The 13739-nt window shown below is 47.3% G+C and overlaps 1 protein-coding gene across 8 annotated transcripts in view; it reads right to left on the bottom strand.

The window, feature by feature from the left end:
* The window catches only part of LOC138297158 (tyrosine-protein phosphatase non-receptor type 9-like), a 766145-nt gene that overhangs the window by 407625 nt on the left and 344781 nt on the right, over nt 1-13739 (bottom strand). For all 8 annotated transcript variants that reach the window (XM_069236649.1, XM_069236659.1, XM_069236681.1 and 5 more), the window contains one exon: nt 6097-6221. In XM_069236649.1, the coding sequence (XP_069092750.1) occupies nt 6097-6221 (125 nt within the window). The remainder of the gene's footprint in view (nt 1-6096; nt 6222-13739) is intronic.

Raw genomic sequence — 13739 nt, 5'->3', positions numbered from 1 at the left:
CAGAAGATCCTCCCAAAGAGACAGCCTGATTGGAGAACCAATGGATATGCTGAACAGCTCAGGATATCAAAAATCTCTGTGCTCAATCTGGAGACACAAGAATGACTTGAGCCTGGTCATTCCTGATCTTCTTGAGAATTCTGGGCCGGAGTGGTAGTGGCAGAGAGGCATACAGGAGGCTTCAGCTCCACTCTAGATGAAAAGCATCTCTGAATGAGAGCTGCCTTGGAAACTCCAGTGTGTAGAACATCTGACACTGCTCTTTCTTGGCGATGGCAAACAGATCTAACCCAGGCTTTCCCCACTCTTGGTAGAGAGCTTACACCACCTCCGAATGGAGAGGATACTTGTGATTCTATAGGCATCCACAGCTGAGTTTGTCCGCCCTGGTGTTCAGAGAGCCAGCCAGGTGTTGAACCACCAAGGAAATACCCTGAAGTTCCAGGCATGTCCACAAACACAGGGCCTCTTAACAGGCGGCCCACAAACTCACCCCATGATGATTGTTGCAGTACCACATGGTGATGGTGTTGTCTGTGAACAGCCTACCACTTGATGGAGGATAGAAAAGCTTTCAATGCCGATCGGATTGCACAGAGCTCCAACAGGTTGATGTGGAGCCGTGATTCAGCCAGAGACCTGAGCCCTCTTATCTCCACCTCTCCCAGAAGGCTACCCCAGCCCAAAAGTGATGCATCTGTCACTTCAGTTAGATCTCGTTGGGGAAGGGAGAGGGGTCTATGGCTGACCAAATAGCTGTTCGTCAGCCACGACTACAGAACTTTTGCAGTGACTTCTGAGATCTGAACCATGTAGAGGAAGTTCTCCTGATGCCGCGCCCACTAGAACTTCAGGTTCCACTGCAGAACCCATATATGCTGATGGGCATGCATTACTAATAGGATGCAGGTGGCCATGAGGCCCAGCAGCCTCAGCATGAGACTCAACAAAATTCAGGAAGGAGGCTAAAACAAGACTGCACTGTGGGCAGAATGGCTCTCACGAAAGGTAGCAACTGAGAAGTAGTCAAGTGTGACTTTGGCACGTTGACAAAGAACGCCAGAGAGTGCAGGAGGTCCACTGTAGTCCAGAGGTGAAAGACGACTGCCTGGGAAGAGTCCGCCTTCAAAAGCCAGTTGTTGAGATAGGAGAAGACTAGCACCCGATCTCCGCAGAGGAGTAGCAACCACCACCATCACCTTGGCGAACACCCAAGGGACGCCGGAAAGGCCAAAGGTGAGCACTGAAAAAGCTTGTGGCCCACTATGGACCACAGATAATGCCTTTGGGCAGGCAGAATGGGGATGTGGAAATATACGTCCTGAAAATGAAAGTCCAACGCTATCATCCAGTCTCGAGTATAGGGCAGAAAGGACCTGAACAGGTGTGAGCAGTTTGAATTACTCCTTTTTCAGGAAGAAACTGAGAGGGCGTGGGCCTCGGATAGGATGAAGGCCTCTGTTTGTTTTTGGGCACAAGAAAATAGCGGGAAATCAACAACGCCCTACTTCTGATGCTAGTGACTTGTCTATGGCTAGCTTGGCCAAGAGAGCTGCAGCTTTCTGGCGGAGTAAGGATGTATTCATCCTGTGAACTGGCCTGACCTCTGGCTACGTGGCCCACAAGGTTTGTGGGTACTGAGTCCTTGGCCAAGCAAGGGTTGGGAAGCCTGCGGCCCTGGTGGATGAGAGGGTAGTCTTGTGGTTGGAAGCCCCTTCAGTGGCCACGAAAGGAGCATAAGGCAGACTGTAGTTGGTGAGGGGCCATAAAAAGCACAAAAACCGGGCCGCAGCCTTGTTGTCCTTGAAGTGTTCTGGAGCTGACGCCACCTTATCTTCAAAGAGACAGGAGCCATCAAAGGGCATGTCCATCAGCAAGGCCTTTACATCCCCCGGAGAAGCCAGTGGTTCTCAACTAGGTGTGGTGCCCGAAGGGCCACCAACGAGGAAATTGCACTGCCCAGCCCACATAGAATGGCAAACTTAGCTGCATCCCTTCCCTCGGTAATGGCTTGAAAGTGTATGGTGCGGGCCTCCTCCGACAGGATTACACTCGCCAACAGCGTGGGATGAGACAGACCATTTCTTTGCACTCAGTGTGCAAAAATCAACACTGATGCTCGATGCAGAAAGGGATCCCACAAGGTGACAGAATAGCGGGGACCTCAGGTGTCAAGATATTTTGAGGAGGAATTAGAAGGATTTTTGGTTTTAGAGGTACTAAGAAATTCAGTACCGGTGGTCCACAAATCATTCTTGTCTTTCCGTGGTCCTGAGGAAGCCAAAAATGTTTGGGGCAGAAAAATGTCGACCTTTCTTGTGGAGGAGCCTGAAGACTATAAATGCAAGGAATTTAAAGCAATATTCAGAGAGATTGTTTCTCTATAGATTTTCTTATTCTTTATATGGACTACCTCCTGGTGGATGAGGGGATGAAATACAGTATTAACCACAAGTTTTCAAAACTAAGCACTGACAGACAAGGAGAAGATTGTGCGTGTAAATTCTGTGTATATTTGAAGCATGAATCTGCATATGTAGAAGGTCAATGTGTATAAAAATAAGTTAAAACAATAATGCAATATAAAATAAGTACAACAATATACACCTTTTTGTTTAGTGTTCTAATTCCAGCATTCCATTTATCCTTGTAGATTATTGTTAAAAGAACGTTTAAAACAGATGATTTTAAGTAAGGGGAGTCCAACAAGAAACTTTTAATCTATTGGTTGGTTTATGAAAAGCATGCTTGCAGATTTGACCCCACATGCAGGCCATTTTCTGTTTGTTGTAGTCCAAGTTTCATGGGGTTATGTGAAAACCCCTTTTCTTTGGTGACTCCTTCAAAACCATAAGCAGCACCTGTACAACAGAGTACCACATTCTACAGGAGTATCAGCCCAAAAGGCACATGGTGCTAGACTGGCAAACGAGAACATCCTCTTCATAAAGATACCCAGCCTCTTGGATTCCCTATTCAGTGGTGTAGAAGGGAATACACCAGGTTTACTCTGGAGGTGGAGGCTTAGACCACCTAGCTCCCCAGGGGTTGGTGGTGGTAGGTGAGGAAACCAGGGTACCTGGGGAAGGTTGATGGCAGTGGGCAATTGCCCTATGCACAGGAGCTCCTATGCAGGGCTTGTACCAAGCCCCAAGTAGAACTTATGTGAGGGCTTTGTTAATAGGGAGAAGAGGTTCAGACTGGGTGATTCCTGTCCCGGTTGAAGCACCTCCATCTAGACGTTAGCCTTGACAGCCATCAAGGGCAGCTGAAGGTCCAGGACCTTCAGCTTCCCTCCTCACCACCAGTGCAAATGAGGTACTGTGCTCCATAGCCAAGGGGGTGGGGGGAGGGTAAAAGGCCAAGCCAGTGTCTGAGGAGGTATCCAGGCTGCTGGCATTCACCAGATCCTCATACCAGGTGTCCTCAGTGTCATCTAATGGCTTGCATTCATAAGGGTCCAGTTGCTTCTCCCATTCATCCTCAATTCCAGTGTCATAGGAATAAGGCAATTACTTCAATCTGTGGGTTCTGCCACCAGTCGGTGCTAGAATCTGCATTGGACAACGTCGCTCCAGCTCTGTGTCAGAGTCAAGGATGACGATGGGGATGGCATTGCCGTAGGTGCCGGCATTGAAGTGGCCATCGGGCAAGGTCCAGGTGGCACGACCTGCACCATTACGGATCTATCTATGGATCCAAGGGGCTTGACTGGTGCCAAGGGCACACTCAGCAATAGAAGACCAGTAAAGGCCCCTCCCGAGCCAGCGGGCCTGATGGCACTCCACCAGGGACGGACTGCCTAAATATGAGGTGCACTGCCTCACAGAATTCATGTAGTTGGGCAGCGGTCGCTCCAGCTCCAGGAAATTCTGGGAGGTGCAGAAATGGCACAGGCTCTACCTTGGAGCCAGGCCTAGAATGCCAATGCTCCCTCATCTTGTTGGAAGACTTCAACAGAAGACCTCTTCGACCTTACACTTCTTTCTCTTGTGGGACTTAGCCAATTTCCCCGACTTTGACTGTGAATATGAGTGCCTGGAGTGACTCCGCCACTAATCTTGCAGTGAGGAGCTTAAAAGGCTGCTCCCTCAAGCCTGGAGTTGCATGGCGCAGGTCTTTGTGTTGTGAGTGTGTGATCACCCTCCAGGCACCAGAGACATACCAAATGTGGGTCCTTCACTGACATTTGCTGGCAACAAGCACCACATGGCTTAAAACTAGCTTTTCTAGTGGACATAACTTACACACCAGGAGACCACAAGTGAAAAAAAAAATGAAAAAAAAAAGTCAGTCAAAAAAGACTGGGTGTAGCTTTTTTCCAAATCTGCACAGACTAGTGAGGAAAGAAAAGAATTGATGTCAGCGCACGGGGAGCCATCTATATAGGCATTGCACACATCACTTGCGGCAAGGATGACTCCAAGTGGACATTAAATTATCCTCCAAGATATTAGTTGTGTTCATAATAACCTTTGCTTTAATGAAAATGCCAGTTTTCTAGGATCCAAAGAAGGGTATGTACAATTGGTTTATTTACTTTAGTTCTGAATCATTCGTTTTCCATAGTTTTAATGGCTATTTGGGTGAGGTGTGCAGGAATACACCCCAAATATACACAGGTGTATCTACCCAAATGTCTAGACCACTTCCTTCGTCATGGTCACTCGATAGGATGATACATCCCTACATCATCTATCATACTATGAAAATCGTAAGCCTTTTTGGATCTTTTTAGTTCCTTGTACATCAAAGTAAGCGTAAAATTTATGGGCCTGATTCACAAAGGTAATCTTACCATTTTCGTGTAAGTTAAAGATTATTTGCTAATCACAAAGGTTTTTTTAGTAGTAGTGTCTTTATGACTACGCAGTCTCAGCAAATAAAAGAAAGGACACACAACTCATACTCTCCCTACTCCTAACAGACAAGACCCCCCAACATGACAGAAGTCACTGACTGATAGAAAGGCAACTGTCTTCAGCTCAACACTGGCAAGACAGAATGGAATTATGACCACTGGCCACATCTAACAAGAGAGTTCAACAAACAAACTGAAATCAATGAGAGGCAACTCGACCTGACTCTAAGCAAAGTTAAGAATTAAAAGACAGAACCCCAGTGTAGAAAATCCAAGAAATCAGGCAAGACTGACGAGATGTGCACGACGTGATGAAAGTTAGACTAAACACCATTACTGCTCAATCTTTCCAAAACCTCAATCTATAAAAATAAGGAATCACCAAATGAAAAGGGCACACAATCTGCAATGCTCAGTAAAGACATAGAATAATCTGATGCATCCATACCCGTTTAGCACACACTCAAGTCTGAAAAAGAGCCATGACACTTTCACAATCCACGTATCAATTTGGTACCATGAAAGATTACATACAATGAACATATACAAGAATGACTCATGCAAGTGATGCCAAGAATGTGGTGCAGCCCCAAAACATATGAGGTTTAAATATTCTGCATTACGCTGCCACTGGTCTGGCATTGTATCGTGGAGAAATGCTGCTACACAACTTAGCCGGGATACAACAGATGATCTACCACTATGTGGATCAAGCCTTGTGTTGCTTAATAAATTACTATCAAATGCCTTACAAAGAATAACAGCTTGTTGGAAATACCAACACCTTTCAACTCGTACTCACTGGCAAAATGCTACCTGCCATATAAAGACTACAATCGCAATTTAACTATGTCTGCACTAATTAAGAGTGCAAGTGATAAAAGCAAATTTTTCAGGATTACTTCACATTTGCAATGCTCAGAGACAGAAATCAAAAAGTTGCAATAAATTTGAAGATTATGCAACATGCATTTACTTTTCAGGTCAAAGGAAAACATAACTTCATAACTAGATGCAACTCTTTTTAGAGCAAGAAGGAAAGGAGATTATACATTTCATACAAATGTAACAGGCTAAACATTTACCCCAGAAAAATGATTGTTGGACTATTACCAAAAAAATGTAAAAAATGCATGTAAATGAAGGCTAATCAAACGCTCTTAATAGTTCATAGAAGCAACAGGAAGTTTAACAAATTCAGAGATATGTCTATTGAATAAAAATGTGATTTTTACCTTTCTATAGCTTTATCAAGTTGATAGATAATTGCCTGCAGTACCGCTTTGTGTGTGGTAATGTCAGATCGATGGAGCCTAGCTGTGAATAAAGCTAAGGCTGCTCCTTTGGCATCTCTCCCAGGCTGAAAGGTAAAAACATTACAAAGTACTCAATCATTCTGATACTAATTTCAATGTACTGAAAAAGTTATTAACCTTAGGAAACGCTCTTTCTGGTGGATACTCTATTTAACCGCAGATTCCAAACTTTCTGATTATTCCTGCATGCTTTAAACTGGATCCAGAAATTCAAAAGCAGTACTCCAGCTCGCCAGTAGATGGAGTCATGCAGCTCCGCACTGACATCGTTCCTCTCCAGAACGGACGAGCGGGCCGCATATAAGCGCCAAATAGGCGCGCTGACGTCAGCTGCTTTCGAAGGCTTGTCTGCGCAATCAAACACAGAGCCCACCAACAAATTGGGTTGGTGTGGGACATTTTCAATTTAAAAGGGACCATTAACCAGAACGGGGAGGTGGGACTGCAATGAGGAATCTGAGTTTACATACAGCGTATTCTCCAGAAATAGGTAAGTAAAAAAAAATTCTAATGGGTTCTTCTAAAGAACAAGTTACTTACCTTCGGTTACACCTTATCTGGTAGACACATTATCTAGTTGCAGCTTCCTTACCTTTGAAGCTTACCCCAGGTGTCAGACCGGGTCCAGAGAATTTTGTGAGCAATACCTCTGTGCGCTGTCAGGTGGCGTCAGTCAGCTCCACAATACATCATCGGTGGCATCTGCGCCAAATACAACGCTCTGGATCCTCTTTAGGTGCCACTTCGGTGTGCTGTCTGTTTTTTCACAACTTTCCACGCCAGAAGCACAGAACCATAAAGAAACTGACTACTGGTGCGTCAAAACTAAGGCCCTGGAGGGGGAGCCCCTGTGCCTAGAAATCAGTTTGCAGATTGGGGAGGGTGGATGGGTCGGTAAGGAATCTGCAACCAGATATTGTCCCTACCAGATAAGGTGTTACAAAGGTAAGAAACTTGTCCATCTGATAGAGACATCTAGTTGCAGTTCCTTAACTTAGAATAGATACCCATGCAATACCACCCGCATGGTGGGTCTGCGATCTAAGATCATACAAGGAAGGCTTCCAGGACCCATCTGGCAAAGTACCCATCCCTACGGACCTGACTTTCCAGGCAATAGTGTTTGGTGAATGTGGGCAGAGAAGCCCACGTTGCCACCTGACAGCTGTCAAGGACTGGAACTCCGCATGCTAACGTAGTGGTCGCAGCTGTAGCTCTGGTTGAATGAGCATGCAAACCTTCAGGTGGTTGCTTTTTGGCCAGTGTGCAGCAGACCTTAATGTATATTAGGACCCATCTGGAGATGTTCCGATTCTGCACTGCCCAACCTTTTTCCACACCCACATAACCAACAGAGTTGATCATCCACCCGGAACTCTCCTGTACAATCAAGGTAGAACGCCAACACTCTATTTCGGTCCAGGCAGTGGAGTCACTCCTCTCCCTTAGAAGGACTTGGGGGCGCATAAAAAGTATGCAAGGTGATGAATTGCCTTACATGAAAGGGCGTAACCACTTTTGGCAGAAAAGAAGCCCTAGTGTGAAGCACCACTTTGTCAGGTTAGATGGAAAGCTAGGGCGCCTTAGATGGCAATGCCTGAAGCTCACACACCATACAGGCAGATGTGATAGCCACAAGGAAGGCTGCTTTCAAAATGAGAAGGACAAGGACAATAGGGGAGAGGCTTGAAAGGAGCGCACGTCAGAAATGTCAAAACCAAATTCAGATCCCAGTGAGGCATAATGAATTGGGATGGAGAAAATAGATGTGTAAGTCCTTCGAGGAACCTATGTACACTAGGGGACTTAAACAAAAAAGGTTGGTTAGGCAACCTCAAAAAAGCAGAAATAGCAGACAAACAGCCTTTAAGAATGCCCAGAGCAAAGCCCTGCTGCACCAGGGAAAGAATAAACAGTACCTCAGAAAAAGGGGCAGAAAGGGGTAAACAGACATGTCCGAGGACCACGCCACAGATTTCTTCCAATGACAGGCGTATACTATTTTAGTGGAGGGCCACTTGGTTTCCAAGATTGCGTTACAGATTTCTGGGACAAAGGTCAAAAGCCGTCAACTTTTGCTGCTCAATCTCCATGCAAGAAGGCGACAGTGGACAGGTTTGGGTGCAGAACCCTTTCCTGCTTTTGCGACAGAAGATCCTCCCAAAGGAGCATTCTGATCTGAGGACCAATGGATATGCTCAGCAGCTCGGATACCAAACTCTCCGTGTCCAGTCAGGAGCCACAAGGATTACTGGGGCCCAGTTGATTTTGATCTTCTTAAGAACTATGGACAGAAGTGGTATGGGCGGAAAGGCGTACTGGAGGCCTGAGTTCCACTTGAGATGAAAAGCGTGTCCTAGCCTTTGCAGCCTTGGAAACTTCAACACGCACATTTGCTGACATTGCACATTCTATATGGAGGGAAACAATTCTAACCAAGGCTCCCCATTGCTGAAAAGGAACTTGTGCCACCTCTGGATGGAAATGCCGTTTGTAATCCCCTAGGCATTTTCGGCTGAGTTTGTCTGTTCTGGCGTTCTGAAAGCCCGCCAGGTGTTGAATCAATAGGGATATGCCCGGCTGTTCCAACCACATCCAGAGGCGCAGAACTTCTTAACAAAGGGTCCACAACCCCACCCCACCCTGCTTGTTACGAAACCACACGGCGGCAGTGCCATCCATGAACACCTGCACCATCTTTCCCTTGAAAGAGGGAAGACATGCCTTCAATGCTAGCAGGATTGTACAGAGCACCAACAGGTTGACGTGGAATCCAGATTCCGCCAGAGACTAGATGCCTCTGATCTCCACCTCTCCCAGATAGCCTCCCCATCCCAGGAGTGAGGCATCCGTCACTACTGTCAGGTCTGGTTAAGGAAGGGAGAGGAGTATGCCTCTGAACTAATTGTAGTTTGTTAATTACCAATGCAGATCTTGTAGTTCCCTCAAAGATCTTGACCTTGCTGTAAAGATTCCCCTGATGCTGCACCCCACTAGAACTTCAGGCCCCACTACAGAGCCCGTGTATGCCACCTGGCATGTGTCACCAGCAGGATGCAGGAGGCCCTGAGGCCCAGCACTCTCAAAGTCAGTCTCATTGAAATCCAGGATAGAGGCTGAAACATGGGTATCATACCCTGAATGTGCTGGACTTGCCGCTCGTGAGGATAACACCAAAACTGCACCGTGCCCAGAACAGCTCTGATCTAAGAGGGGGCCAGGTGTGCCTTTGGCACCTTTATAGTGAACCCCAGTGAATGCAGGAAGTCCGCCGTAGTCTGTAGGTGGAAGGCGACAGCCTGGGACAAGCCTGTCTACAGTAAAGTGGCTCTCTATATAGTGCACTAAAATGAAGTACACTGTACAGAGTCCAGAGGATCCACAAACACTTGCAGAAGCAGAAATAGATAGGTCTAGTGCTCTTTTTGTGGTAATGTGGGGGAGGTTAGGCTTATTAAGGAGTCGGGATATGCATTTGTTGTAATCACAGAAGAAATAAATGACAGACACACTCAAAGAATAAATATGAGGTCAATTTAGAAAAATAACAGTTGCTTTCATATATGCTTTGAACCAAATAACTTCATTATAAGGTAAGCAGTTTGTATATTAAAAATACTTTGTTGTTTCAAAAATCGACAGTGCAATTTTCAGAGTCTTCAATGTTACCCAGGTAGGTCGCTGTCAGGGGGAGTCCTTGGATTTAGGCTATAGGCATTGCTGTGGAGTCTGGCAGGGGTCAGCCCACAGTGGACTCTTTGTCAGAAGTGCTGAGGAACCTTCACTGGACTGGTGGGCCACTTGGACTCGGGCTGGGGGCATCGGGTGCAGAGGTGGCTCCAGGGGGTGGTTTTGTGGTTCTTCACGCAGACACCTTCTTCTTTAGAGATGCTTTCTTTTAGACAGGTCCGCTGTCCACATGGGTTCTTGGTCTTTATCGAAGGCAGGCAGTCCTCCCAAGGCTTTGCAGGTCGCTGGGCTGCAGGACAAGTCACCTTCTGGGTGCAGGTTCTTTGAAGGTTGCAGACAGGCCAGTAGAGCTGGGGGAAAGCCAGGTGACGTCTTCAGTCTTCTCTTCTGGGCAACTTCTGTGTTGTACGGCTCTTCTTAGGTTGACAGAATTCTACGGTTTGGGGGTGCCACTTAATACTGAATTTAGGGGCGTTGTAGGGAGTGCCAGGTGGTAACCAATAGACTACTCACCTCTAGGATGACTACACCCTTCCTATGACCACTTCCTTTGGAGCCCTAACCCTACTGGCCTAATTCCTTCCACACAAGATGGAGGAATTTAAAAAGTAGTGTCCACTTCAGATCATCCACCCTAGGGGTGGGACTGGCATGAAGTAGGCACTCCTACTAATTTAACTAATTTTCGCGCCAGTCCTGATGCCAAAAATGGGGTCATTAACTGGGAGTCAGCCTCCTCCACCATTTGGAGACACCTAGGTCGCATTTCAAAAGTGGCAAGGCCTTTGTAGCTCCCTGGCTGGGGAACGTACATCCTACCTGGGAAAGGAGGTCACACCTCTACCCACAGCAGGCCTTTGTTTCGAGCCCTCAAGAGCATTGGCTCTCACCTCAGGGCGCAAGAACTCTGTCTAAGCTGGCTGTACTGGATTTGACCAGCCAGTGCCCACGCAAGGAGTTGGTACGTTTTCAGGGGGCACCTCTTAGGTGTCCTCTGAGTACATGTATTAATAAACCCATCACTAGATTCACTGGGGGTTTATTAATACGAGATGTTTGATACCAAACATCCCTATTGTCAGTGAAGCCATCAAGTAGCTGGGGAACTCGTAATGACCAGTGTCCAGCACATGTACTTAAAATGGCTTCACTGTTCACTTACTATGTCTGCGAATCGACAAAGACATAACAGGGGCATATCTGTTCATGCAGGTATGCCCTCACATACAATATAATGCACTCTGCATTTAGGACTGGAAGGCCTGCTAGAGAGGTGGCTTGCATATATTGTATGCAGTGTAAAGGGGATAGGGCACACAGGATGTGCGCCATGCCGTGTTTTCCTTTGGTTCTCCACCAAGATATGCAGCCTGCAAAAGCACTCCGTGAGAGGGCTCCTGAAGGTAGCACAATTCGTGCTGCAGCCCTCAGGGGCCTTCCTCTAGTACTCCATGTCCTAGGTACCAGGGCGACCATTTAGTAGGGACTTATACTGGTAGCTAAAGGTTTGCCAATTTGGAAAAACAACTGTGGAGTTTTGGGGAAACAGATCTGGCACTGGGGACCTGTTTTATCAGATACCCAGTGCACTTACAGCTGAATTTGAACCAGAAACCAGGCAAAAAGTGGGGGGAAGACCATGTCAAAATAGGCACTTTCCTACACCGCGCCTTCAACAGCCAGTCGTCGAAGTAGGGGCAGACAAACTCCTAATTTGCACAGATGAGCTGCAACCACTGCCATCAGCTTGGTGAACACCCAAGGGGGGCTGGTAAGCCCAAAGGGGAGCACAGTGAACTGAAAGTGCTTGTGGCCTACCATGAACCTCACGCAGTCATGAAAGGAATATGACAATAAGTGTCCTGCATTGGCTAGCTGTCCAGGTCACTGGTCACCTGATCAAAGAGGATGGTGGATCCCGCGCTCTCTGCCAAGCAAAGGCTGGGCAACATGTGCGGCACAGAGGCTGCCTGGGAATGGACATGGTGATGAAATGGGTGAAAGGCAGACTGGGGGGAGCGAGGGGTTGCTGCAAGGCCCAGGGACCCTGCACTAGCTCGAGATTCCTTGAAGCGCTCGAGCGCCAGGTATACCTTGTGTCTGTAGAGACGGGTGCCATCAAAGAGTATGTCCATCAAGGTAGCTTGGACATCCCCTGATAATCCAGACATCCTCAGCCAGGTATGGTGCCTCAAGGCCACTGTCAAGGAAACAGCTCTGCCTGGCAAGTTGGTTATGTCTAATCCACAAAGGATTGTGACCTCCACTGCGTCTCTCCCATCAGCAACAGCCTGAAAGAGTACGGGGGGCATCGTCCCAGACCCATGGAAGCAACTGTTGAACTGTACCCTACAGCGTGTGAGAATAATGGCCCAAAAGGCATTCAGTGTTCACGGACCACAATGTAAGGCTGGTGGAAGAAAGCATCTTCTTCTCAAGCCAGTCCTACCTTTTGGATTCCCTATCTGGGGGTGTGGAAAAGAACGTGCCCTGGGAGGTAGAGGCTTGAATAACCAAGCTCTTAGTGGTGGGGTGTTGCATCAGAATACTTGGGTCCCTTGGAGCGGGCAATGGCGGAGGGCAATTGTCCTGTTCACAGGAGCACCTGTGCTTGGTTTGGACAACGTAACCAGTAAGATATCCGTAAGGGCTTCATTAAACAGGATCATGGGTTCTGAGATGTAAACTCCCAGCTGTATCAACTCTGACAGAAGATTAGTCCTGACGGTCACATAAGGCAATGCAAGGTCCAGGACCTCAGCTGCCCTCCTTGCCACCATAGAGTAGGATGCACCCTTTCTCCTCCCCTCATAGCCATGGTAGGTGGGGGAAAGCGTGCCTGTATCTGGAGAAGTATCCAGTCTGCTGGCGTCACTCAAGTCAGGGCAAAAAAAAAAAATCAAGATATAGCTCTCCCCATTGCTGGAAAACACCCTGCATTACCTCAGGCTGCAACTGCCATTTGTGATCTGGTATTCAGCAAATTAGTTTATCCATCATGGTATTTAGAGACCCTGCCAGCTGGTTCACAACCAGAGAAAAACCCTGGTGAGTCAGCCACTTAGATAGGCACAGAACCTCCTGACACAAGACCAAAGCCCCCATTCCATTCTGCTTGTTGTAGTGCCAAATGGCAGTGGTGTGGTTGCAGAGTACCTGTACTAGCCTCCCTTTGAGGATTGTTGAGAAGGCTTTCAACACTACACAGATCAGCCATAACTCTAGAGTCTTCTAATGTTCACCTCTCCCTGATGGCCGCCCTAGCCCAGCAGTGAGGAATTATCACCACCCCAATCCTGGGTGGGGAATAAAGAGGAGTCTGCCACTACCCCAGTCACAGTCTATCTGCCACCATGGCAGATCTTTTGCTGTCTCCTCCTAAACCTGGATTTAATCAGAAAGGTTACAGTGATATTGTACTCTGCCCATAGAGACTTCATATCCCACTGCTGAGCTTGTATGTGCCATTTAGTGAGGTTGTCCAACAGGATGCAATAGGAAAATAAACCCGGTTGCCTTACATCATTCTTGCTGAGATCCGGGTCATAGGATGAAACGTCGGGATCATAGCCAGAATACCCTGGACTCTCCGCTCCAGGTTGGTGGCATGAAACTGCACCGTGTCCAGGATGCTTTGATGAACTTAAGCATCTACAAAGGAGGCAGTTGTGACTTTGGCACGTTCACAGTGAACTCCAACGATGTTAGGTAGTTCACCGATGTCTACAGGTAGTCTACGAATGTCTGGGTCGAGTCCACCTTCAGCAAGCAGCTGTCCAGGTGGGGGACAGCTGGCAGAACTGACCTCAAATATGTGCTGTGACTACCGTCATCACTTTCGTGTACACCTGAGAGGCAAAAATAAGAACAAA

This window comes from Pleurodeles waltl, chromosome 1_2 (assembly GCF_031143425.1).
Source record: "Pleurodeles waltl isolate 20211129_DDA chromosome 1_2, aPleWal1.hap1.20221129, whole genome shotgun sequence".
NCBI classification, from domain to species: domain Eukaryota; kingdom Metazoa; phylum Chordata; class Amphibia; order Caudata; family Salamandridae; genus Pleurodeles; species Pleurodeles waltl.
Note: the sequence above shows the minus strand (reverse complement) of the source record. Positions and strands in the feature narration are given on the sequence as shown.